General features: G+C 35.4%; 3 protein-coding genes across 4 annotated transcripts; 2 read left to right on the top strand and 1 right to left on the bottom strand.

The window, feature by feature from the left end:
- Positions 1–7781: 7781 nt before the first annotated feature.
- Positions 7782–9490, top strand: LOC103956682 (cyclin-dependent kinase inhibitor 7). The gene is made up of 4 exons (XM_009368706.3): positions 7782–8433; positions 8573–8628; positions 8857–9024; positions 9145–9490. Exons 1-4 carry the CDS (start codon positions 8143–8145, stop codon positions 9263–9265), a joined length of 636 nt encoding a protein of 211 aa, XP_009366981.2. The 5' UTR covers positions 7782–8142; the 3' UTR covers positions 9266–9490.
- Positions 9491–17954: 8464 nt separating this feature from the next.
- LOC103956691 (uncharacterized membrane protein At3g27390) lies at positions 17955–22381 on the bottom strand. Of its 2 annotated transcripts, XM_048575370.1 has the most exons (10): positions 22116–22381; positions 21782–21980; positions 21502–21610; positions 21201–21396; positions 20965–21098; positions 20245–20533; positions 20048–20154; positions 19763–19937; positions 18748–19199; positions 17955–18306 (listed from the first exon to the last, which is right to left on the bottom strand). In XM_048575370.1, exons 2-10 carry the CDS (start codon positions 21906–21908, stop codon positions 18138–18140), a joined length of 1758 nt encoding a protein of 585 aa, XP_048431327.1. In that variant the 5' UTR covers positions 21909–21980; positions 22116–22381; the 3' UTR covers positions 17955–18137. The 2 variants fall into 2 exon arrangements, with proteins under 2 accessions (XP_048431327.1, XP_009366992.2); XM_009368717.3 differs by having other exon boundaries at positions 21782–22381.
- Positions 22382–24404: 2023 nt separating this feature from the next.
- LOC103956700 (B3 domain-containing protein Os01g0234100) lies at positions 24405–27596 on the top strand. The gene is given in 8 exon segments (XM_009368724.3): positions 24405–24704; positions 24785–24874; positions 25478–25512; positions 25627–25789; positions 25903–26109; positions 26389–26479; positions 26622–27037; positions 27039–27596. Coding segments are annotated over 8 exon segments (1422 nt in total). The 5' UTR covers positions 24405–24605; the 3' UTR covers positions 27360–27596.
- The last annotated feature ends 220 nt before the right edge of the window (positions 27597–27816 follow it).

Here is a 27816-nt window from a genome sequence, read left to right as displayed (position 1 = left end):
TTAGCCTCTGCACTCATCCCCTTCGGTTTTGCTCAATCCGACATCCATCATTTTTTTTTCTCTCAATTTTATCATCTAATACTCCCTTCATCTTCTTCTCTAAGTTGATCGAGCTATCTCAATGTGTTTGGTAAACGTTTTTTTTTTTGTTAGGGTAAAAGTATTAATGTAAATTCATACTAACACCATTAATTTCATTGTCTATAGGGATATTATGTGTGATTAGCGATTAGTGGAGAACGATTGAGAAAGTATTTTCTTCGTTTTTTTTTAATATCAAATTATTTAAATTATGTTGAACTTAGTTTGTTATGTTTATATTGTGTTGTGATGTACGAAGTTAATTGAAATTAACTTCGTACTTGTTTTTTATTGTTAGTAAAACTTAGTTTCCCGTTCGAGGATTAGTTGGATTTCTCGCATGGATGCGAAAACATGACCGTGGTCCAATTAATTCTTGAATTGTCCCATTATTTGGACAGTTTGAGAATGCACAATTATGGCGCATAGTTTATGGTTGAAGGATTAGGTTTCAGTTGTGGAGATTTCAGTGTCATCTCTGTATGTTTTTTAGGTGGCAAATGGGTATTTTATATCTACGTCATACACTTGAAGAACTGTACCGAGATGTTGCCGAAATTCATCCACGTCGAAATCTAATCTGATGTAGTAGTAAATTACATGACATGGCTATGCATTCCCGAATGGGAGAGGGGCACCTATTGGAGGCATAAGGTGAAATTATCATTTGTATGAAGTTGTTGTGATTGTTGTATTGTTATTGTGGTTCCAGGAATTATGGACAAGACGTAGATACATAACCCGAATAGATGTGTGAACGAATACTTGGATGGAATCAAGGATTTTATTGACTTTGCATGTACACACAACCCAGGTGCAACTAGAATTCGGTGTCCTTGTAGGAGATGTCAACACGTTAAGGGAGACAATTGAAAATGTTCGATTTCATTTAGTAAGGAATGGAATGATTGAGACATATAATACTTGGAACCATCATGGGGAACAATTAGACAATGTTTCATCTTCAAATGCCACAAGAGTGGACAATGTTGAACCTATTGTGAATCCTAATGAACAAGTCATGGAAATTATAAATGATACTTTTCCATTTGCATTGACAAACACCAATCAGGAAGGGGAAGATGACTTGCCTACACCAATGGATAGTGCAGAGTTTAAACAATATGAAAAACTATTAAAAAATTGCCAACCAAGAGTTATACTTTGGGTGTGAGACATTTTTTGTTCTCACAACCATTGTGGAACTAATGCACGGAAAATAAAGTATCGTATGTCGAACCAGTGTTTCGATTACATGCATTATCTACCCCTAAAACCTAGGTTGTAATGATTGTATATGTTGACGTATACTGCCACATACATGAGATGGCATAAGGAAAAACAGGTAGACGACGATGTAATGAGGCATCCTGCAAATGGGGAGGCATAGAAAGAGTTCGATCGAACGTTCCTCGAGTTTGCTATTAATCCTTGAAATGTTAGATTGGGACTTGCCACTGACAGATTCAATCCATTCGAGGTTCTAAACTAATACCACAACACTTGGCCGATTTTCATATTCCCATATAATTTGCCGCCTTAGAAATGAATGAAAAAAGAATACATGATGATGACTTTTTTGATAACTAAGGATCCTAGCAGGTCATTCGATGTTTACTTAATGCCATTGGTTGATGAGCTAAAGGGTTTATGAACAAACGGTGCGCATGTACGATAAGTCCACTGGGAAGATGTTCACTTTGCGGGCAACAATTATATGGATTGTGAACAATTTTCCTGCATATGCAATGGTTTCTGGGTGGAGCACTAAGGGTTATATGGCATGCTCTGCATGCAAGGATGATGTAACATCTAGTTGGCATGCAGAAAAAGTTTGTTACCTTGGTCATTGGAGATGGTTGCCATTGGACCATGAGTGGTGGGAAAAGGATAAAGAGTTCGACGAGAACACAAAGCATCGCCTCAGACCTAGAGAATGGTCCGTGATTAGATTTTGGAATAGCTTAACTGTTTGGATTTTGCTCCTTTCGGGAAGCAGTGAGTAGGACCAGACCTTCTACACATATGAACTTGACGCACAAGCCTATGGTTTTTTTAGCTCTCGTATTGGTCAAAACTAAAATTGAGACACAACCTTGACGTTATACACGTTGAGAAAAATGTCTTTGACACATTAGTGGGCACCATTGTAGATATCAAGCGTAAGACAAAAGCCACGATCAAAGCTCCTTTTGATTTGGAAAGAATGGGCATATGAAATGGTTTATGGATGAATAGGGACAGTGATAAAGCCATAAGGGATCTTGCGTTTGTTTTCCATGAAACCGAACACAAAAGAAAGTTTTTAAAGTTTGTATCGTCTGTAAAGTTTCCTGATGGTTATGCTTCTAATATTGCGTATTACGATAATGTTGATGGTGGTAAATTTGCTGGACTAAAGAGCCATGACTGCCATGTGTTTATGCAATGCCTACTTCCAGTAGGTATTTGACACCTATTGCCGGAAGATGTAGTGAAGCCAATCATGTTGTTGTCTAGATTTTTTTCCCAACCGACAGCAAGAACATTGCGAAAGATGGACGTTAATCAGTTCAACCATAACATTGTCTAAGTTCTATGCAAGTTTAAGATGATATTCCTTCCAGCTTTCTTCACAAGTATGATCCACGTGATGGTTCACTTGCCCGAAGAGGCATTGATTGCTGGTCTTATCAACTATCGTTGGATGGATCTAATAGAAAGATATATAATCCTCATCATTTATTTATGCATCATTAGCCCACACTTACTAATTTGTATCGTATCGTTTTATTTTGGCAGGCTTCTCAGGGAGCTGAATAAAAATGTACGTAACAGGGCGAAGCCCGAATGATCAATTATAAAGGCTTGGTTGGAAATTACTATTACTAGTGTGCTAGTATAAAGGTTAAGTGATCAGGCTTTCTTTCAATCAAAATTGTAACATAATGCAATTGTGTGTTTGGTCCAAATTTGGCTTATTCAACTGTTGTGATTGTTATTGGATATCATATATTATTCATTATAATGTCCAGGGTTTGGGAATTATTATAATTTTAGAAGAGGTTTTGCCGGAATTTCAGTTTTATTTGTTGTGTTTGTTTGAATGTTTTTATTTTTTTGCAGCAAAGAAAAATACCCGGGGACCTTGTCACTAGTTGAAGACGGTGAAGGCCACCCGGGTGACTAACAGATGTATCACGATCAGATATGACGACCAGCATTAGGATGCACCAATGGCATAGCAACATAGCGCATTAGCCCACAACACTGGTCATGTTGTTTGGACCTATTACCCTATGCAATAGAAGTCTTAGAAGGCGATGTCAGACGAGGTGAAGACGAAGATGCGCGCATAATTGTCGGTAAGTATCCTACCTTTAATTGTTTTTCCTTAAAATTTTATATATTTATATTACTTAATGTATGTAATTCATTTGTTACATTGTAGACGAACTACAATTTCGACGACATCAACGACGATATGTTGGCGTATGTCAACAGGCTCTTTGCTGAATGATACAAGTAATGGAAGAACGACCTGCACCAATATTTTAAGACATTTGATGATCCAAAGGCCGCTATTGAGGAAGGTTGCCCGAACGAGTTTGAGGACCGCAAAGATAATTGGGTGTGGCTCTGCAACCATTTTTAGGAGCCTGGCTATGTGGTATGTTTTTTTATATTAAGATTAAAAGTATTATACGTTTCTTACTAATGTTTATTGGATTTTTTATATTTCATCTAAATTAGAATTAATATGTTTGTTTTTTGTATAACAGAAGAAGGCGAAAGCCAACAAGAGCAATCGGGAGAAGAAGACTATTCTCCACCATTCCAGTTCAAGGCCCTTCTCATATAGGAGTGAGGCGCGGCGGCAAGTAATAACAAAGTTTTTCATATTCGATTTTTAATATGTCAATAATATTAATTTTTTTTTTCATACTAACAATTTTGTATCTTTTTTTATTCAAGGGGGTTCAAAATTCCCGGAGATCGATGTCTTCAGCGATGTTTATGTTCGACCAGGGGATGAGCTAGCCGAGTCACTTCATGTAAGTATTCTTCAATTGTAATTACTATCTTACGTATTCAAGTATCATGGTTATTATTTGAATGTTATTATTAATATTTTCATGTTATATTACACAAGTGACGATGATGAAGAAGATGCAGTTAGTTCTTCAGGAATCCGCCTCCCAGCTTCCTCCCGAAACTTCGCTCAAGTCTGTGGATCCCCCAGAGGATCTAGGGTTTCAGATCCTTACAGAGACCTTCGAGCATACTCTTAGGCGGAGGCCGATGACATATTGTAGATGGATGAGGAATGCCCGACTGCAGGAACCTAGAGCCTTTTCATCATCGTAGTCAAAGAGTAAGGTGACAGCTTTGACAGTAGAGGTGGCCGACCTTAGGATTGAGCTCACCTCGTATAAAAGCCAAATGTCTCAGATTGTACAGGCCCTCAATTAGTCCAGCATTCCGGATCTTCGTCCGCCGTCGACATTCGAGCCCCTCCAACCCGAGCATGCCCACAACTCTACCCTTTCAACCTCTGAGCCCGTCCCCAACCTCAAGACCTTGCAGCCGTCTCTGAATGACGACCCTATAGATTACACCACATTATTTTATAGTTTTGTACTCCCTTACTTTTTAAACATTTTCCTTGTACATACATTTATATTTATTTAAATAAATTATTTTTCTCTTCATTACTTTTTTTTAATTACAATTTAATTTTATTACAAAATTAAAAAAACATTACAAAAATTAAATTTAAAAAATATATGCATTTTTATTTTTGCTTGACGAATACCTTTGTCTTGCAATATTATAGTGACGAACAAGGTTTCGTCGCGCAAAGTTTTGAGAGACAAATACTAGTTGTCCCACGTTTGTATCCTGGTATTTTGTGCAACGAACACATTCATTCCTATAAATTTTGTGTGATGAAGGCTAAACTGTCGCGCCGCATTTTTGCGACCAATGCTATTGTTTGTCGCGCAAAGTCTTTCTTCACGATCTTTGCGCAACGGATTCTGCACGACGAAGTTTTCATCACGTAGACATTTGAGTGACGGAATGACACTTTACGTGACCAACTTTGTTCTTCACGCAAATAGTTAAACGTACGAGTGTACTCTAACACCTAATATTGTAGGCGTATAAATCTGATGGCATGCAAAAGAAATTATTGCTTATGCCCTTTGTAGAACTCTGGGTGGGGTGACTATACCAAGGACAAGGAAATGGTACCTAAAAATGTGTTTTCTCTAAGCTCAAAGTAGATAATGATCAGTTCTTAAAATTATACTAGTTTTCTAAAAGTCTCTTTTTAGGTGCTAGATGGCTGGTCACCGTCACGATGAGTCTCAAGGTGTTTAAAAAATAAAAAAAAATATGCCTAGATCTATTTAGCACCCGTCTAGACTCGCCTGGGTCGCGCTTTCACTTAGATATAAAATTATTAACTCTCATTTTGCATTTTATTTTTTCAATAAATTGTAACAGACTTGTTAGATACTTAGACGAAGACTCATTATATGTTTGTTCTTCATGTTTTCAATAATGTTCTAATATTATAATGGAAACTATTTGCACTCCAAAAATCTTATTTTGCACTTCTCACAAGTGGTATTTTTTTTTTAAATACATAAAATTTGGAGTGCAAAATGAGAAATGTGGAGGGCCAACGACAATTCCCATTATATTTATGTCATTCTATTTTGCAACTTATGTATCCCAACAATTATATATATTTAAAGTATAAGTAGACATTAATTTATACGTGATATAATAAGTTTAATTAAAATTAAACATATCGTCTAGGTCCCGCCTAGATGCTTAAGCTTGGCCTCTGCCTGCCACCTGAGTAGTGCCTAAAAATGTATAAGCACTACTACAATGATGACTTTAATTAATGTCAGATTGTGTCATCCATAAAGTTTCATCTAATAGTAATTATTCGCGAGTGATTAGCAAAGTTGTTTGATGATTAAGGAACGGATATTTAACAAATTAATACAACTAATTGTGAAAAAGAATGTGATTAAAGTAAAGTAGATAACAAATCAAAACCCTAGCAAGACGTAGAGAGAAAAAAAGCGGATTTTTACAAAGCAACGTTGATGGCTGAGGAAACAAGCGGATCTTTTCTATTTGATGGATTTTCATTGTCAAATTCCTGGCATCTCTTTTGTCTCGATAAATCTCCATTGAATTGGTGTTTTTTTTTTGTCTTGATTTCTTGTGTTTCCTAGGGACAAACAAATTTCCCACTTCGTATCCCACAAGCTATCGAGGCTTTCGAGTCATGACTCGTTTCTATCTAAGTCGTCTAACGTATTGAACTCGTCAACTAGAGCACTATGGAACCAGGTTTGGTTATATATGACGACGACGCTTATCTGGTATGTGTTTGAGAGGAGTACACGAGGAATTGATGAGTAGGTCATGCTAAGTAAAATTGTGTGTTATTTTTCGTTTGTTGTTTTTTTCGAGTGTTAGCGTTTTTGGAATCGTTTTAAGGTTGTGAGTGCCACAGTTCTTTCGAGTCTATGTCTTTGTAGCTTGTTATAACTTAAAAAACTCGGTATGAGTTGTCTTGCTTTAGGCTAGTTTTGCAGTCTCAGTTTACACGACTTTGATATCCATGTTATATGCGAGTTTGTTTACTATGAAGTCGATTTCGTAGTTCTTCACTAGAGTCTCGGAGGTAAGCAGATTGAATTTGTTGGATCTATTGTTCAATGCATGGTACTTTAGGGTTATGAGGTGATCTGGAGCCGCGTCCTTCTCTACAATGTCTAGATAAAAGCATGTCGTTTTCTTATCCCATGAGGTTTAAAACTTTTCATCTGTCACATGATCTTGCAATACTGGATGTATTGGCTTCTATGAATCCTTCATATCTTTCAGCAATGTCTTGCAACACTCTTGTTATTATTTTTATCTTCATATGTTTGTTTGCAAGCACTAGAAGTCATATTCTTCATATGTGTGAATCTTGTATTTGCAATATTTATGGCTGAAATATGTTGATAATTAGGCATATATAACGCCCGTATTTTAGGTTGCTTCAAAATCGAAAACCGTTAACCTTTCTTATCAAATTTCATACTATTCTACCTAATGGATTAAAAAAAAATTCTTATTTATTTTTATTAAAGGTTAGAAAGTCAAAAGTCGAACTCTCATAAAAAATGTGAAGGATAACGCGGTTGATCCTTTATACTTGTTTAATTTACAAGTTGTGTAAAACTTTCTCCTATGCAAGCACCCATTGGCAATTTGGCCATAAGTTTCCAAAACTAATTCATCATTCTTTCTTTACAGTCATTAATCGGCCTAAACGTGCAGATTAACATGCAAAAACAATCATTATCTCATTTGTAATTACGGAGAACAAGTAAAACAAACGAGCGGATGGCAGTACAGATGCTGCCAAATAAGCACAAGGGTATATATGTCATTCAGCTCTGTTCGACAAGGGTATATAAGTAATTCAGCTCTGTTATAGCTGCGCGTAATTCACTGAATTCCACAACCGTACAGCCTCTGAACCTGAACTATCGTGCATAAGAAATTTTTCATTATAATAGAAGTATAAATATTACATTACGTATTTTAGTAAAAATGGTGAGAAATATTATTGTTTAAATTATTAATTTTTTAGCACAAATATGTCACAATTTGTATAATAATTATTATCTCGTGTAACAATTATACTGAAAAATCTCTCTTATTTCATCCCCTCCTGTTATCTTCTACGTGCGCCCCATCCACGTGGCGGCGTCCAGTTCGACTAATGTTCGGTGCGCCCCAGATCTACGTAACGGCGCCGTCAAAACGCCCGTTTTCAGATTCCCCGTCACTGTTAACGGAGTCTGGACCACCTTTTGCCACCCCGCACTTATAAGCCAAATCAATCCCAGCCGTCCAACCGACTCGTCATCATAACCATCATTATCGTCGTCATTGCACTCTCTCTCTCTCTCTCTCTCTCTCTAGAAACGAGCTCCATAGAGAGAGACGGCGAAGAGCAAGTGAATCAAGAACACGAAGAGCTTGCAGAATTCGGCGATGGAACTGGCTCGAGCTGCCACGTCAGCGAATGAGGCGAGGAAGAGGAAGGCCGGCAGCGCGGACGGAGAATTGGTCGAATTGCCGTCGTCGTCGTATGACTTGGATCAGCACAAGAAGCTGAGACGACGCGTCATCGTTGTGAGGAGCGCGCCGAAATCCGAGGCGGAGAGCGTCCGGACGTCGAACGACGATTTTTCGACGTCGGATCACGCGGAGAGCTCCTGCTGCTCGAGTAACGGCTCGAGCGTGCTTGTGGAAGATAGAAAAATCGAGTTCGTAGATCTGGAGGTGAACAATTTTCGAATTAATTTCAAAATTAATTAGTGAAATAAATTCGGCAATAAATTCAATTCTCTTGTAATTCTTTGAATTTTTCAGTTTCGTCGCGCTTTTATTAACTGGAATTTTTAATTCATATTTTTTGCAGGCCGATGAGAGTGACCAGGTCGAATCGTCGACGTATAATTCCAGCAGAGATGAAAGGTATATACACAAATACACACACATATATATATATATATATTATACAATTGTGGAACATTTAGTATTGTAATTTTTGCATCCTATCTTAAATTTCAAAATTCAAAAGTTTAATTTTGTTTTAAATTCGAATTTCACGTAGGTGAAATGTATTTAAATTCCTAGTCTCAAATTATTTGTGTCTCATTTCATTTTTCTCTCTTTGCGTGCGTTCTTTTGCTTTTGCGGCAGGAGAGAGATGACGGTGCCGACGAGCGAAGTTCGAGCGGAAGCAGAATCGACGGCGGAACCAAAGGAGGCGGAGTCTCAACGACGATCACCACCGGTAGTGAACGTGTTGGAGCTCGAAGAATTCTTCGCGGCCACGGAGAAGGAAAGCCAACAAAAATTTATTGAGAAGTAAGTAAAAGTTCAACTCATTTTTTGAAAAATAAATAAAATTTATGATTTTGTACGAATTTAGGTTTAACGTTCTCACGATCCGAGCATGAAATTTCTAAATCTTTGGTAATTTTTCAGGTATAATTATGATGTCGTGAAGGACGAGCCGCTCGAAGGACGATACGAGTGGATTCGATTGAAGCCAAGAAACACTAGTGATCGAAAGGAATCGATAAAGATCGATAATCCTCATGCATAATCTGTTATCATTGTTAATTTTTTTAATTAGGTTCTGCTAATTAATTTCAGTTCTTCGCTTTGTTTATCTTCCTTTAATTATGTACAGCTAAGCCTTAGCTCTCCAAGTTAATTTAGAAGAAGAAGAAGCAGCAGCAGCGGCAGTTTGTTCTGCGTACGATCTGAGTATGAAGAGAACAAACGACTGTTGGAATAACAAAGCTTCTAGAATCCTATTCTCCATTCATTTTCTGGTGTCTCATTCTCTCTACCTATCTCGTACTATTCATTCTTTTGCAGTACTTTTTTATCTCTCGTACCCCGGAAATTACTATGTCGTATTGAAACACCGTCTCGTGGTAAGTATAACCATATGACTTTTAATTATGTTTTATAATTATGTTTCAGCATACGATAATACTAACTTAGTACTAGAACAATATTTTATTGATTAATACTAAGGAGATCAACTTTTTAAATCATATAACGTGGTTGTTGATAATTGAATTATTACTTAAGTATTGATTAACGTGCTTATTTCTTATTGATAACACATCATATGATTTACAAATTTGATCTAAAAAATTGATCTCTCCAGAAAAACCAACATTTATTATATCACGTATCTGTTTTCTAGGATGATAAAACTAGCTTTCCAGAAATGTAGTGTTCCAACAATACATGCAGATGCAGTCGACAAATCCAGTATATTTTGGCGTATGCGAATATTGTTTTGATATGAGCAATTAAAGGAAATAAGAATTTATGTAAATTCAAAAACAATTTGTACTTATTTTCCCTTTGTTTTCGAATATTTTGGAAATAAGTGATATCAAAGCGAACATCTACTTAAAGTCTTACACCATATTTATATATCACTTCATGTGACAGGTGGTGTTCAGATTTTTTCTTTAAATTATTAGAGAAAAAATTCAACTATCTCTCATCACATTATATAATCTATAAAATATGATTTAAAAAACATAAAATTGGGATAAATTAACGTGTGAATTAATATACCCTGAAATATGTGGACACGTGTATGAAGGCCGAAAAGTGATGATCTTATCCTCTTGATCCACCATGATCCACCATCACCAACCAACGTCCCAGTGCGTGGCCGAATCCACCTTTTACAAATCCCAAATAAAAGCATGGAATTGGAAAGAAAGAATATTTACTATTACTAGCTTGTCTAACTCCACTGTTGTACGGAGATCGGAAACTAATTTGGGTTAAAGTTAAAAAAAGCCGACTGCAAAATTAAATAAATTCACTGAATCTCTTCTGCAACTCTCTACTTGTTTCTGTGTGCACTACAAAACAGTTAAAAGAGACAGTGAGAAGGCAACATATGGAAGGTTTGTAGAGAGAAGACAGAAGAGAGAACAGATCAGAGGCTTTTAATTTGACTGATAGATTCATCCGTACTTTCTGAGGGATGGTATATACTTTGGAATTGAGATCCTCGCCGGACCTTTACGTCCAGGGCTGACGGTCCGACGGACCTAAGATCGGAAACACTTATTTAAATTTAACGATTTTATTAACTTATTCTACTAGCTCACTTTACACAAATTAAGAGTTCAGTATTTTAATTTTTTTTTTTCTCTCTTCAAGGGCTCAGAAATCTAGATCTTTGACTTTAGACACAGAAATCCAGTAACAATCTTGACTCTATTTTTTTGTCAAGATTTCATAGCCTGGTCAGCAGTCATTTACTATTTGTGCCGATATTGCCTTGTTTGATTTTACTACAAAGGGCGCAGTGCAATTAGAAGTTGAACTATCTAATACAAGTTGTCGAGGAGTATGCAATTTGATATCATGTCAAAGTTCCGAAGTCGGCTTAATTACGTTGATATCATCCCAACTTATCTACCTACACAGCTCGACATATGGTGCATTCTATCATGAAAAAGCTCGGTGCAATTATAAGCCAACCATTCACTCTACTGAAAAAGGGTTTGGTTTTCTGCTTTTGTTTCGATCATTTATGATATTTTGGAAACTTGCTGCATGATAGAGTGAACAAGAAAAGAGAAGAGAGACAGAATAGGTGGGTGTTATAGGGTAAGTAGTGTAGTACACATAGGCTTATCTGGCTAGCTCCGTGGGTTTGCACTAAGTTTACACAAGAATACAAGAAATTATTTTAACCGTTAATAATTGCTAAATATTGGGAAGTTATAGACTTATAGGGTTCTTATTTAAAATTAAAAGCGTGAAACGAACAGATAGAAAAGTGAAAACGTAGTACGGATTCGATAACCTTATTGTATAAGCAAATGAAATCTACCGACAAATATGAGGAAACCTCAAAATTCGTTGATTGATAATATTAAAGATAATATCGGTCTAAAGTAGACATTGGAAACCAAAACTTTAAAGTTGAAATGTTGATGCCAGTTGCGAATCAATTTGTCATCTCATTTACATTAGAATGAAATAAAATGTTACAAAGTGAGTGCTTTCGCATGGTCGACACCAACGAAAGGACCAAGGGTATGCTTGTGTGTGCTTCAACACACTCCATTCAAAGAAAGATTTTTTTTGTGATACAAACATACTTTACATTAAGGGGTTGAAAATTTTGATCTAAAGGCACAACGAACGCACCATAAAAAATAGGGTATCGAACTTGCCAATAACTACGTTCGATTATAAAGCTTCTCATTTACAAATGAAGAATAATAGACTACAAAACGAATATTTTTTACCAAGTAAAATTTTCTGGAAAAGATTCCAAAAGGAGCCAATTGTACTTGCAACCAGTGTAGAATTAAAAACCAAAAACCAAGATTTATTAAACAAAAATGACTTGTTTCCTTAATTTGTAGGATATTCTTTTCGAGTAAGTGCCTTGTTCGTTGGGATTCTTCTCGTAAGTAGAAAGCGACAAAGGCTTTCGATGAGTCGCTAGCAGTCGATTGTGATTGATCATGGGCTATGCAAAACAAAATGAATTGGACTATGGGCCTAGTTTTCGATCAGTGGGCTTAAGCTTTTAGGAACTCTGTAAAAAATGAAATATCTTCTTCTTTTTTTTTTTTAATCAAATTGTTGCAACAGTTATGACTGGGTTGATAACAATTTAGTTTTTGGGAATTTTGGACAAATACCTGCTGAACTTGCAAGCATGTGTGCAATTATTTCCTGAATTTTTAATTTTTACCACTTGAACTTTCTTAACCGTTGGAATCTACAACCGTGTTCACGTGGAAGGTTATTTTTGTCAATTCATTTCCCTAGGATTAGCTGGAATCAATTTGTAAGAAGGCAAAAGGTTTTTTTTTTTTTTTTTTTTTTAACAGTGGCGTTGGAGTCATGTCGTGAAGAGAAATAGAGAAGTTGATTTCGATTTGATTTATGCAAGGGTGGTTGAAGAATTGAAGGGAAAATTATGCAAAAATCTAGTTTTTCATTTATAGTGAGTTTTCAAGATTTTTTTTTTGTAGGTTAACAAGTGCCTGTATGGTTCGCCTTAATTTATTCGTACTCTTGTGGAGGGAATTGTTGAACTGGGGCTGTACAAATCCCCAATTTTGGCGCCATATTGACTTAGTATTATTTTGAAGCCAATTTGAACCTAGACAGTCCCATAAAGTTAATTGACGAAAATATCCCTATAGGTGACATGTTTTAACAGCAAAATGGATGAGGTGGTAGATTCTAACAGTTAAGAAAGTCCAGGTGGTAAAAAATAAAAAATGAAAGTTCATGCGATATTGCACATGCTTACAATTTCAAGTGTTACTTGCGCAAAAAACCCTTAGTTTTTTGTTTTTGGTTTTTACTTTCTGAGTGTGTGAGGTATAAATAAATTATATGCGGTAAATCAGGGATGAAGAAGTGATAAGAGTAAGAAGAAATTAAAATAAATTTTTGAAAGTGAAAGCATCTTAAAATAGATTTTTATTTTTATTTTGTGTGCATTTTCTTGTACATTTCTTCTTCTGTCCCTCTCCACCATCCTTCGTCGACTCTTTTTCACCCTCCTCCTATGTGTTTTACTTCTATCAATAACATAAAAACAAAAACAAAAAGATTATTAAACGGGTCTTTACTCTTTAGTGTCCCAAAAATACTCGAATTAAGAAGTTATTCCTCTATACAAACAAATCTAAATTTACATTCTTACTTAAACATCTCTTTTTTTTATATTTTTTTTTTTATTGTGATAATCACTTCAGTATCCATGCCAGTATGTAATAAACATCTCCTCTTATTATTATTCATCGTCATCTCCTAACTATAGTTCAGGCTACAACTTGTACACATGGGCCATGGCATAGATTGTTTCATTAATTATATTCTTTCACAATTCTAACATCCTTTTTTGAGATGAGATCGATGTAGCTTAATTTATAACTTTTAAGCAAGAAACTGCATGCATACAGTAGTTTAACATAATATATTTTTGTGAAACATATAGCTTGGGGTTATCTACAATACACCACCTGTATGAAATGCATCAATATTTAAGATGCTAAATTGAGAATGTCAAAACTAGACCTGGCAATTTATTACACGACCCGTTAACACGACACGTAAACGACATGAAAATAACGGGTTTCGGGTCAACACGATAACTAATCGGGTCATTATCGGGTCACACGATAATAACCCGTTAATAACGGGTCCTTAACAGGTTTACACGAAAGTGACACGCGGGTAACCTGTTTCGACACGATAAGAAAAATGCTATTTTGATGATTTTAATTTTTTAAACTACTAAAAAAAACTTACTAAAAATGCAATAGATATAATGAATATGTATATATTGTTTATTAATTATTATTCTATTATTATTCTATATAAATTTTAAAATTTAAGTTTTATTTATTTATTTATTTTTATAGTATATTATAGGCAAGGATTGAGATTAAAAATCATAAAACACATTAAAAATAAAAATATCAAGTAATTTAAAAATACCAAAAACATAAAAAAATTATAATAATTAATTTCCCGCCTAATATTTCAAGAGTTTCATCCATTTCCCACCTAATGTTTGGGAAATTTTGCAACCTATATCCATCCATTTCCCGCCTAATGTTTAACCCAAAGAAAAAAAATAACCAGCTTTTTTTTTTTTTTTTTATCTCTTATAACATTTTAACTTGAATAAAAATAAAATACGTAATAAAAAAACATAAATGTAATTTTATTATTAAATATCATCACATACTAATTGAAACATAGTCTAATTAACACTTAAAATATATAAATAATTAATATATTTATTCCAAGTCATCAAAACGATAAGATTCACTAACGCTTCAAGTTTATTTATACTTTCATTAAGTATAACATCAATGCATATCCCATCAAAATGATGAAAGTATGAATAAACTCTTAAGTGTTAGTGAATTTATCGTTTTGACGGGATACATATCCTACAAAACTAATTTCAACAATCCAACCGTCAAACTTGTTTATACATACTTCAAGATCGCATACTACAAAAATTGCAAAAAACAAACATTCAGAGATGAAGTAATGAGACAAAACTTTTCAACGGTTATAAATGAAAAATCACGATTTAACGGTTATTTTAACTCTGATTTTGATGATTTTGTACAGCTACACTCCTTGACCTTATATGAATACAATGAATGAATTCGATCTTCAATTTAAAATATTTACACTAGTGGATACCACAAATCTTATGTTATACTTAATGAAAGTATAAATAAGCTCTTAAGTATTAGTTAATGTATTGTTTTGATAGGATACGCATCCTATGAAACTAATTTCAATGATGCAACCGTCAAACTTATTTATACATGTTTCAAGATCGCATACACCAAAAATTGCAAAAAACAAACATTTAGAGATCAAGTAACGAGACAAAACTTTTCGACGGTTATAAATGAAAAATCACGATTTAACGGTTATTTTAACTTTGATTTTGATGATTTTTTACAGCTACACTCCTTGATCTTATATAAATACAATGAATAAATTCGATCTTCAATTTAAAATATTTACACTAGTGGATACCACAAAATCTTATGTTATACTTGATGAAAGTATAAATAAACTCTTAAGTGTTAGTGAATCTATCGTTTTGATGGGATACGCATCTTAGAAACTAATTTCAACGATCCAATCGTCAAACTTGTTTATATATGCTTCAAGATCGCATACGCCAAAAATTGCAAAAAATAAACATTCGGAGATCAAGTAATAAGACAAAACTTTTCGACGGTTATAAACGAAAAATCACGATTTAACGGTTATTTTAACTCCGATTTTGATGATTTTTTACAGCTACACTCCTTGACCCTAAACAAATACAATGAATGAATTTGATCTTCAATTTAAAATATTTACACTAGTGGATACCACAAAATCTTATGTTATACTTGATAAAAGTATAAATAAACTCTTAAGTGTTAGTGAATCTATCGTTTTGATATGATACGAAACTAATTTCAACAATCCAACCGTCAAACTTGTTTATATATGCTTCGAGATCGCATACGCCAAAAATTGCAAAAAACAAACATTCAAAGATCAAGTAATGAGACAAAACTTTTCGACGGTTATAAACGAAAAATCACGATTTAACGGTTATTATAACTCCGATTTTGATGATTTTTTACAGCTACACTCCTTGACCCTAAATGAATACAATGAATGAATTCGATTTTCAATTTAAAATATTTACACTAGTGGATACCACAAAATCTTATGTTATACTTGATAAAAGTATAAATAAACTCTTAAGTGTTAGTGAATCTATCGTTTTGATGAGATACGCATCCTAGGAAACTAATTTCAATGATCCAACCATCAAACTTGTTTATATATGCTTCAAGATCGCATACGCCAAAAATTGCAAAAAAAAAACATTCAGAGATCAAGTAATAAGACAAAACTTTTCGACGGTTATACATGAAAAATCACGATTTAACGGTTATTTTAACTCCGATTTTGATGTTTTTTTTACAGATACACTCCTTGACCCTAAACAAATACAATGAATGAATTCGATCTTCAATTTAAAATATTTACACTAGTGGATACCACAAAATCTTATGTTATACTTGATGAAAGTATAAATAAACTCTTAAGTGTTAGTGAATTTATCGTTTTGATGTGATACGCATCCTACGAAACTAATTTCAACGATCCAACCGTCAAATTTGTTTATATATGCTTCGAAATCGCATACGCCAAAAATTGCAAAAAACAAACATTCAGAGATCAAGTAATGAGACAAAACTTTTCGATGGTTATAAACGAAAAATCACGATTTAACGGTTATTGTAACTCCGATTTTGATGATTTTTTACATCTACACTCCTTGACCCTAAATGAATACAATGAATGAATTCGATCTTCAATTTAAAATATTTACATTAGTGGATACCACAAAATCTTATGTTATACTTGATGAAAGTATAAATAAACTCTTTAGTATTAGTGAATCTGTCGTTTTGATGGGATACGCATCCTACGAAACTAATTTCAACGATCCAACCGTCAAACTTGTTTATATATGCTTCGAGATCGCATACGCCAAAAATTGCAAAAAAACAAACATTCAAAGATCAAGTAATGAGACAAAACTTTTCGACGGTTATAAACGAAAAATTACGATTTAACGGTTATTTTAACTCCGATTTTGATGATTTTTTACAGCTACACTCATTGACCCTATATGAATATAATGAATGAATTCGATCTTCAATTTAAAATATTTACACTAGTGGATACCATAAAATCTTATGTTATACTTGATGAAAGTATAAATAAGTGTAGATTTTTAAAACTCTCCAAATCTCATGAACAATGTTATTTATTTGAGTGAAAAATTAATAATAATAAGTGTGAAAAAAGTAATTACTCGTAATGAAAAGCTTTACAACTTTCATTAAGGGGTCAACTCCGAAATTTAGTATGTATATACTAATTTAATATTATGGTTTACATTTTTTTGGGTCAAATTATGTTTTTCTTTTCATTTTTATTGATTTAAAATATAATTTTCTTAACGGATAACGGGTCGGGTCATATTACCTGATAATATTAACGGGTTGATTTCGGGTCGGGTCATATTACCCGTTTACTTTAATAGGTATTACACGACACGACCCGTTAAGCTATCGGGTATGACACGAAAACGACACGAACACGAGAAACACGACACGAATGCCAGGTCTAGTCAAAACTCAACCACGCAAATCTAGTTGTCCAATGCGTCCAAGTATTCCATTCACTAGTGTATTGCAGAATTATCGTATAACTTTGACATATTAATTATATGTTAGATTCTCATTGTAGACCATAAATCCAAAGACAACAATCTATGATTTTAGATTTATGTTATGGATATCGACCCTTCCTATCAATTATGAAGCTAAACTCTTCCACCGTCAAATTGTTTATCCGCCAATAAAAAACGTAAACTGGGATTAAATCGTCAGGGGAGACTTACAACATAGCACGTCAGATTTTTGTTAACAAAAGGATCAACCCTACCCAATCAATTTGATATAACCAATCCCTCGATGGAACAATTTCCATTTTTATGAAAATGTTGCCTCAAGAAGATCAAGATTGCTTTTCTTCCATCTACATATATGCATTTGCGCACTCACAACTCATACATAACCAAAGCCCCACGAATCCAATTTACCAAAAAAAAAGGTGAATTTACCCATTTTTCTTATGAATTTACCCATTTTTTCTTTAAAAAGAGATGAACTAAGGTAAAATCTCTTTAACCTTTTTTCCCCAGTAAAATATGAAGGAAGAACTCATAAACTAATGATCTGGCAAATGAACTAAAATACATGCCCTTGAGAAATTATAATTACAGTCTAATGTGTGAAGAGGTGGGGTTTGTGTGGGGGGAATGTAAATAAAAGGAAGAAAATAACTTAAGGTTCATCCAGCACAATATCTTCACTGGAGATGGTAGATTTAACAGAACTGGCTTCGATTGAAGCCTCCTTGGGTAAGGAATATGCGAGTAGAGCCTTGACAACGTGCCGGAATTTCCTTCTGTAAGTGGGAAGTTTTGAGATACTTCTCATCATTCCAATCATCCTACAAATACAACCACAAGAAGGTGAGAACATGAACACACATGAAAATATTAATGCTAAGTTCAGTTGCTTCTATTGGCCAGACAAAGATATGATATGCTTCCGGAAAACAAAACTGATCGATTCAATTTTCTATGATATTCAGATGCAGCGTAAGCAATGATACTCATTCCAGAGTTCCGGAGTTTGTCAACGCCACTTACTAAGAGCAGGTTTTATCCTGTCACCTTAAATCATCGACTAAGTTGATTCGGTCTTTGATTGATAACATGGCAACATAACAAGCTGGACGAGATAAAGTATTACCCTACACGCGCGTAAGTTTTGCTCTCTCTATTTGTTAAGATTGGCGACATATGAATTTGTTCATTTTTTCCTCCATGGAATGTGAATAGTTTGGTTATTTTAGTTGGTTGAAAATGGAATGGAAGAAATTTCATACCTTCTACTAATGCCTTCGATTTGAGCAGCTCTTACAGCGTCTTGAGGTAGTAAACGTCCGCTATCCGAAGCCTTGAAGCGTTGTGGATTATTGCTTCCGAAAAGAACCACTTTCTCCAGATATCTAACCTCACCCTCCGCCAATTGTAAGACCTTAATCTGTTCCTTCAGGACCATTATCGGATTAAAGAACCAGTCCAACAATTTGTCATGCGGTCTATTTATGTAGTTAACTTCAACGTTATCCAGCAGCAGTAAACCATCTGAATTTGATCTGATAGAGCAGAGCAGAGTCTGCAAGAATGAATAACTAGGCAAGCCAACACCGATAATTGATGCTTCGTTGCTGTTCTTTGCTTTCAACCATCCATCGAGGTCAGTTGTTGTTATTACATTATCATCCAACAATGCCCTGCCCCTCAGTTCGCAGGATTTCATCATGTTTTCCCATATCTGTTGCATTTCAAGTACAAGAAACTCGTGTCACAGAACAAAACAAGTGAGAGGGCTAAACAACGGCAATTTCATATGAAATAAATATAGCAAAAGAGAACAAATGCCAAAATGCGTATACTTTTAAAAGCTAAAACTGATAGAAACCCTCCTTCCCTTACCCCTTCCTCCACCTCCTCCACCTCCTCCACCTCCTCGGCCCACTCTCCCTTTCCCCTTCCCCCGCCACCCCCTTGGAAAATTTACTACATCTTTTGGAGGGGCTATTTAAAGAGTAAGTTTCCGGTGCTAGCTGAAGCACTCAGCACTCAGCACTCATTGCCTTGTCATTACCTACAACATTACTACATATCTCTGAAAAGGTTCTGGTGCATGGCACAAAGAATTCATCCTAAGCTTGCATAGCTAGTTCGGGGATATAATTTTCGTTAAAGCAAAAAAATTCATTTGCAAAGAACCTTTAGTCAGATACTGATCTCATTAGAATCAGTACTCTATAAAAGATACTGAGTCGACGCGTTCAGGCTCATAGAAAAAGTACAGCTGATAATCTAAACGCATACCTGAACCATTTTCACTTCTTGTATAACGGCTCTAACTGATCTTGAATGGGCTACACTTGGCATAAGCATTGCAGGTGCTTCCATACGAGCAGGACTTGGTTTACCTTCATCCAGCTGATTTCCTCGAACAGAGAATTCCGGTGCTTGAGAGACAGCTCTTTTTCGATATTTGGGCCTGGCTGCGCAGAATGAGACCGCTACTATTAAAGATTTAACAAAATCTAGGTGCAGTAAATACTTAATGAGCTCAAAGAACAATATTTCACAAGCAGAAAAGTCATTAACTTTGGAAAGATTGTTCCCTCTCGAAGATACAGCCAGTCATTCGTGTACTCATCAAATTCTGCCACCATTGCAATCACATATGCCACACCTTTCCTGAAAGATCTTTCCTGCATCCACAAATGGTTAAAAGATGTATAATTTTACTCATCATGAAAGGCCAAGGAGATTACTATTATTATAGTCTCGTGTAAGCAAACCTGATATACGACAACTGATGCATACAATCCAATTAAAATGCTCGAGAAAACTGCCAATACGATGCTTGCAACAACCACAATTGGCCACAGAAGGATCGTCAAACCAGCAATGGGGACGCAAGCTATTTCAAGAAATGGACCTTCTCGAGTAATCAGATCATGAATCAGCCGATACCAGCCCTTAAGCAGCATATAGGGACTCTTTACAACAGCAATTGCAGTGTAAACAGGGATCTCCACGATTAGCCCCAACACGCCAACTATAATACATGCCGGAATGTGAATCAACCTACAATATGTCCCCGAAAAAGATTTGAGTTCAGATTAAAACAGCTGTTTTAGGAAGTGCTATTTCAAATGTTTAAATTTGGCTATTGCTACATAATTTGATGACAGAAGCAAAACACTTCGAGCCACTAATTACAACACGATTATCTTGGAGTTCGATTCAAAGGTTTATACTTGGCTTTTGATACATAATTTGATGACGGAAGCAAAACACTTCGAGCCACTAATTACAACACGATTATCTTGGAGTTCGATTCAAATGTTTATACTTGGCTTTTTATACATAATTTGATGACAGAAGCAAAATAATTCGTGTTACTAATTACAACACGGTTACCTTAGAGTTTGATTGAAATGTTTATATTTAGCTTTTGATATATAATTTGATGACAGAAGCAAAACAATTCGAGTCACTAATCACAACATGATTACCTTAGAGTTCGAACTTCCTCTGCAGCGGGTGATTCTCTCAACTCCTTCAAGTAAAGCGGGTACGAGTGGTAACACAGGTCTGCAAAGTCTCTAACTACAGTACAGCTTCCTTTAACAGTTCCCCAAGTTCCATCCTAACAATGTTGCATGAGAGAAACAGAATGAGTAGAGCTAAATTCGACTCTAAATCAAACAAAAAAAATCGAAAAAATATACCAAAACTTTAAGGATATTACCAGAATACAATGTTTGAATTTCTTGTACTGGTTGTCATGCCTAAAGGCCTCGAAAGTGGAAACCCAGGGAGTCAAGAAGCCATATCCCACACCCAACAGAACACTCCCAGCTATGCTCAAACCCAGCCATATACCCAGCAGGCCAGGCAAGGCAAACAAAATTGCAATTTTAAGTGGTACATCAAATCTGTGAATCCTGCAAATTCCCAAACATTTATGAAACAAAAAAAGGTATTAAATCTCTTTAAAATTAGATTAAAAAAAAAAAAATTGGAAAAGGAGTAGCTTGAAAGATACTAACTTTATGAGTGTGTAGATTGTCCAGGCAACATGTGCAGGAAACAAACCTAGAATTATCCCCACGTTCCCTAAAATCAGTATTAGTGCAGATATGGGTCCCACCAGAAGACCTGCAACGTATATGATAAAAAAATCAAAATCCCAAAAACCCACCATCAAAATTTCCAGTAAATTCAGCAGAAAACATGCAAATCTGAATATATATCATATATATATATATAAGTATATGTGTAATATATATGAATATAGGTATATGTATCTTAAAAAGCAAAAGGTGGTACTTTTAAGAGCACCAAGGCAGAGAGCAGAGCCGAATGCAAAAACCAGATAGAAAATTTTGAGGCAGCGTCTGAAAGATTGTGGGGAATCCGCACCAAAAAACGCCCAGAGATTCAGGAACATCGGCATCGGAGAGATTGTCAACCGAAACTCGAACAACCCTTTCGAAATTTCTTTACGAATTTATGCCCCGGATGAAAGCTGTTGAATTTGAAGCCATCCATGAAGAAAAAAGTCTCAATTATCAGATATTCATTAGAAATATTGTTATTATATTAACAGTTTATGTGTAGAGAGAGAATGGGGAGAGAGAGAGAGAGAGAGAGGGAAAGAGACTTGTGCTGCAAGAAGATGACAGAGAATGAGAACAAAGAGTACAAGGAAACCCAAGATCCAACCGAATCCAATCAAGTCAGGATGTTTGGAACCAAAAGGGCTCATCTACATGTTCAAATTAAAAGATGGATATTCAATAGAGGCCAACTAGTTTTTGGATTTGTTGGTTTACTAGCAAACTCTTTCATGTATTACGAATCATGATAGCATGTTGCACTTTAGATTCCGAGTTCTGATTTCTTTTCTCATGACAGCATGTTGCACAAGAGCAATAATGCAAATTAAATATGCCCCTGATGTACGTAGATTTTCTGGGAGTATGGGACGGGACGGATCCCCACTTTGTAATTATTATAACTTTTATAAGGATTCCTGCTTTGGTCCCATGCTCAAGGGGATCCGGTTCCAATTTTCTGTTATGTAAGCATCTGACGTGACACTGGACAACTGACACCGTAATCCCGTGCAACTTGTTTGCATTCTTTAGACTACGATTTTAAATCCAACGGCTGTTTTTGAGGTTGCATGGTGATATGGTGCACCAACTGACCAATTTCTCAGTGGATTACCAAAATACATCACGCTTTATGTCACGCAAGAGATAAATAATCGAGTTTAATATTTTTGGTTAATTATAACTATTATTATAATTATTGTTTAATATCTCGTGTTAAAAATAATTTTATTAAAAAAAACAGAGAGACCCCTTTGACATAATATTTTTATTTATTTATTCAAACCTTTGACGTAATTATGTTGTAGTTTATTCCATATTATATGCATGAACAAGCACAAAGCTAAAGTCAATTTGCTGTTGTTTTCCAATATTTAGGTTTCTGATACAATATTTATTTAGATAAATAAGTAGTTCAACGTCAATGTGATGTTTACGTCATTGCACTTGTACTACAATTTATATGGTGACTTTTTAAAAAGGGCATCTTTTTCTAAGAAAATTAAAACAACATTGTTATATGACATGTTCGACGACATAGAATATGGTCCAACAACCCAAATCAATCGTTTTTTTTGTGAGATCATCGTTACAAAGTTGCATACTGCCAACTAAAGTATAATAAGAAAGGCAAGAACTATGTGATGTAATTGATTATGATATTGGTGTCCGCTAGAGGGGGCGTTGAAGGAGAATGAAATGTGCAATCGCACAGAGCCTCAAATCTGAAGGGGTCCCAAAAATTGTTGCCATCTAAGTTTATATATAATAATGCTACCATATTAAAAAAAAACAAAATTGCTTTTATAAACATAAAATCTCATTGTGCACTCCTTATAAGTGTAAATTTTCTTTCTAAATATAAAAATTTGGAGTTCATAATGAGATATTTGAAGTGCCGATATAACAAGACCCTAAAAAAAGATTTTTTTTCTTCAATTTATTACATAATAATGCTATATATATATATTCAAGTAAAACTTTGAAGTTAGTGTTTTTTAAGCTTTTTTTTCTTATTTGATTGTTTAAGATTGAAGTGCTTTTGATTATTTAGTGAAAGTTATGTTTGTAAGTATTTTTTACTTGTTATTTAATGATATTTGTAAATCTACAATTAGTAAGTCCTGAAGATTGTTTTGGAACTATCTTAAGGAGGGGCCCCTTTATAAATTTCGTAGAAGGCCTCCGAAATCTTAGAGGTGGCCTTGGTGTCAATAAGAAACACTTCGTATAATTTTTTTTCTTTTCAAAAAACAATAAGATAATTTGTACTAAAATTATTTAAATTATAAAAGGATGGATCCAAATTTAAGTGGATAAAGGAGAGTATATTGCCCGATACAACTTAACTACGTTCAAGTTTACCATTGATGCAGTTATGGAGTGCTGGGGGACGAAGGGCTTTTTTTATTTTTAATTTTTTTTATTTTTTATAGGAGTTTTATTCTCTTCCGTAGTTATGAGCATGTGAAGGTAAATATACCTGAAAGAAAAAAATACAAATCGATGATCAAATTTTGATGTGTAATTTTACTCGCCTAATTTCTTAATTTAATTCTAAAAAAATTGTATAGCACAAATAAGATTGAATGATATTCACAATATTTACAAATTACAACGTGTCCAAATTCTAAAAACCCCACAAGATTTTTCAATACAAACAGATGGTCATATCATGACCTCGCCGGCTTTACTTTGCTACCGAAACAGAAAGGAGGGAAAGAAAGGAGACTTGCCGTTTTCGTTCGGTGAAAATCAAAGAAAACACGTGTCAGTTACGGCCCGCTCCAATTTTTGGTTAATTTTTTGGTATAATAAACAGAAGAAAGCGTTAAATTACACAAACATTTCACAACAAAAATGAAAAAACCAAAAGATTTATTTAGAAAAAAAAAAAAAAATTAAAGGGGAAGGAAAAGGAAAGGAGGAGGGGAGGAGGCAGGAAGACAGCCTCATGGTATCTGGTTGGTTTGGGTTTGTTGGAACCAGAAAATGATTCAGGCATAAACACAAACACCTCCGGGCATTGTTTTACCATGGCTCGGAAGGTTGACGGGAAGCCCCAAACGCCGCCGTCCAAACCCAGGCTCCGCCCCAAGCCCGCCGCCAACCCTAAACCTTCTTCTCTCCCCACGGTCTGCCATTCCCCTCTCTCTCTCTCTCTCTCTGTTTTTTCATTGAAATTGATGTGGGTTTACGGTGCATTGTGGAATAGGGTAAGGTGAAGAAGCCAGGCAAGCCGAACGAGAAGGAAGTGGAGCATTCCATGCCTATGAAGGAGCTTTCCAATACCCAAATTACAAAGGTATGACTCCCCCCTCTTTATTTCTTTCAAACCTAAATTAAATTAAATGTTTGTTTTCTTAATTTTGTCACCTCTGTACACGAAATTTGTGGATCAGTTTTTGTGATAATGGGTCGGCTTTAAATCACACATGAACATTGAAAAATTGTTTTTTTTTTTTTTTTTCGTACTTTACCTGTTTTTGATACAATGTAGTTTCCACACAAGCATGTAGAGGCTTTGATTGATCTGAAAGTTGATAGGAGTAGTGGGTGAGAAGCCATTGTTCTTATGGATTAGCATTTAAATTACACAAACGCATTGAAAAATTGTTTCTTTTTTGTACTTCACCTGTTTTTCAATATAATGTACTCCCACACTAGCATATAGAGGCATTGGTTCATCAGAATTTTGATAGGAGTAGTGGGTGAGAAGCCACTGTTGTTATGGTGCAATAATGCATTTAGTTTATATGTTTCTTCTTGTTGTGATTGTGTTTGACTGGCTCGACTTGTAAGCTCTTTTGTTCTGTGAACAAAATTGTTGTATGGATGAAATGGCATTGTTCCTTATGAACGGGATTATGGGAATTATGAAAGGTTTTAACACATTATTGAACTGCAGATGTTGAGCCATGCAGGGAAGTCCCCGGCCATTAGGTCAGAGAAACATCTTGTACAGTTTTTGCGTATTTTATCCGCTTTTTGTTTGTAATTTTATACTTGCTTCATATTTGCTTCATGACAATGCTGTCTTTCTGAATTTTTTTAAAGCAATACACAGTATGAGTTTCCAGTTGATGGATCACCCTCACGAGGTCAAGCAAAGTCATCTGCTGTCATTCGAGCACAGGAAGTTCGATCAAAACTAGAACGTCAATTCCCTAGCTTCGTGAAATCACTGGTCAGATCACACGTGGCCAGTTGTTTTTGGATGGTGAGTCTGTTACAGTAGATGAAAGCGAGAACATTATCTATAACAGAAGTTGTACATGTTAAAGCCCTTGTCTTTTCCCCCCCTATATTTTGTTTATGTATTCTGTGTAATAGGGGCTTCCTTCGCTGTTCTGCAAAACACACTTACCAGATAAAGATATTACAATGACTTTGGAAGATGAAAGTGGTAGACAGTATCAGTTGAAATACATTGCATGCAAGACCGGACTGAGTGCTGGTTGGAGACAGTTTGCTGCTTCTCACAATTTACTCGAGGGAGATGTTCTGGTTTTCCAATTAGTCGAATCTACAAAATTTAAGGTAATGTTTTGAATCTTTTATACCCAAACCTATCCCTTGAATAGGACCAACACTAGTGCTTTATTTGAATTTCTGCCTTGTGGTGTTTTGAAATTCTGATGAAGTGGGGGCAACATTCCCTCATCAATTTTGTCCATTTTATCAACTTACCATTTCTGTTGGATTATAATCGAGAAAGTGTCCCAAATGGGTTCATACAGGTTAAGATTATATATGCTTTTGTTCTTTGGCCGGTGTGGAAGATTGCTATTTGTAACCGTAGTTTCTTTCATCTTGTAGGTTTACATAATAAGGTCAAATGGTATTGCTGAAGTTGATGGGGCTCTTTGCCTTCTAAATTTGGATAATAATACAAAACAAAAGGATTCAGGCAAGTTCATTAATCTCTCTGTTTGTATCTTCCTAGTAGCATGTATTTATAAGACATATGTATATATTTATGAAATCATGCTACATTTAGATGTACTTTCATTGATGTTTCTTCTACCATTTCTCATGGATGTTACACTCAGATAAAGATAATGCAGAAACGAGCACTACGCCTTGTAATGACTCCATCAGGAAACGCGCACATTCTCCTCAATTAGTAGTTCCAAAGAAGAAAAAGATTGGTTTGCAGAGAGCCGAACAATCTGAAAATGATAGTGAGGAGGCTGGTTCGGAGGTTTCAGAAGATCTCAAGTCACCTGCCGCAGCTCTTCAATTTGAGGACATCCGAAGTTACGAGAATTTTCACATTCTAGTAGATGGGTTGTTTCTAGATTCTGAGTTCCCCGAAGGTGTTCGAAAGAAGTACTACAAGCTCTGCCGCAGCCAGAAAGCGTTTCTTCATGAAAACGTTATCAAGGGCATGAATCCTAATTTGATTATAGGAGCTATATCTGAAACTGTAAATATTGCCGATTCCATTAAAGCTTGCAAGGTCACCTACACCTCGAGATGATTTTGTGTCTTGGGACAAGTATTTAACGGCCTTTGAGTTGTTGGGCATGAATGTTGGATTTTTACGTGATCGGATATGTCGGCTTGCAAACCTAGCGGACGACTCAGGAGCTGCATTGGAGGCAAAAATGTACAAAGAAGCTAGAATTGAGCGGTCGCAGGCAGGAATAGGAATAAGAAATATCGAAGTGAAGCTGGAGGAAATGAGGGAGGCGTGCGATGAATTTGGCGCTGCCATTGAGAGCCTGAGATCAAAAGCTGAAATCAACACGCTCAAGTTCCAGGAAGAGGTTACTGCTCCTTGGTAAATATGCTACTGTGAAGTGTAAAATCCTCTTCCCTTTTTGTGTAACGTTTTCATGTCTCAATATACTTGTAGTTTATATCTGTGACCCAAAAGATGGCTCGTTGTGCTTTGTGTGGTTCTGGAAACGACTAGCAACTAGTAACTTTAGCTATGTGATGCCTTTTTGGCTAGGAGAGCTTTCAGCTATGAATACAGATTAAGATTACAGTAATTCAGTATTAAGAGGCCTTGGATTACATATCCTCATCTCAGAATTCTATAATTACAAAACGTCAATTATGAGAAAGACGGTGCAACAGAGTATATATCGTATGTGCCTATCTCTCTCCTCATGTCATGCATCAATTGAAGAGGATGATAGACACAAAGCTATATAGCCTCCGTTGCACCTGGGTTTTCCTTCTCAAGGGGAGAAAGAGATGACAACATGCATTTCTAACTTGAAAAACCGCAATAGT

Source organism: the organism of the source record quoted next, unplaced genomic scaffold (genome assembly GCF_019419815.1).
Source record: "Pyrus x bretschneideri cultivar Hongxiangsu unplaced genomic scaffold, Pyrus_bretschneideri_v1 Contig8, whole genome shotgun sequence".
Classification (NCBI taxonomy): domain Eukaryota; kingdom Viridiplantae; phylum Streptophyta; class Magnoliopsida; order Rosales; family Rosaceae; genus Pyrus; species Pyrus x bretschneideri.
This window is presented reverse-complemented; position numbering and strand designations above follow the sequence as displayed.

What these genes read in the sequence shown, in the direction of transcription:
- LOC103956682 (XM_009368706.3), top strand. Translation starts at nt 8,143, where the DNA reads ATGGAACTGGCTCGAGCTGCCACGTCAGCGAATGAGGCGAGGAAGAGG. An exon ending in TCGAGTTCGTAGATCTGGAG is followed by an intron (nt 8,434 to 8,572) that starts GTGAACAATTTT and finishes TATTTTTTGCAG; the next exon opens with GCCGATGAGAGTGACCAGGT. An exon ending in AATTCCAGCAGAGATGAAAG is followed by an intron (nt 8,629 to 8,856) that starts GTATATACACAA and finishes CTTTTGCGGCAG; the next exon opens with GAGAGAGATGACGGTGCCGA.
- LOC103956691 (XM_009368717.3), bottom strand. Translation starts at nt 21,908, where the DNA reads ATGCCGATGTTCCTGAATCTCTGGGCGTTTTTTGGTGCGGATTCCCCA. An exon ending in AATTCAAACATTGTATTCTG is followed by an intron (nt 21,099 to 21,200) that starts GTAATATCCTTA and finishes CAACATTGTTAG; the next exon opens with GATGGAACTTGGGGAACTGT. An exon ending in ATCGAAGGCATTAGTAGAAG is followed by an intron (nt 18,307 to 18,747) that starts GTATGAAATTTC and finishes TTGTATTTGTAG; the next exon opens with GATGATTGGAATGATGAGAA.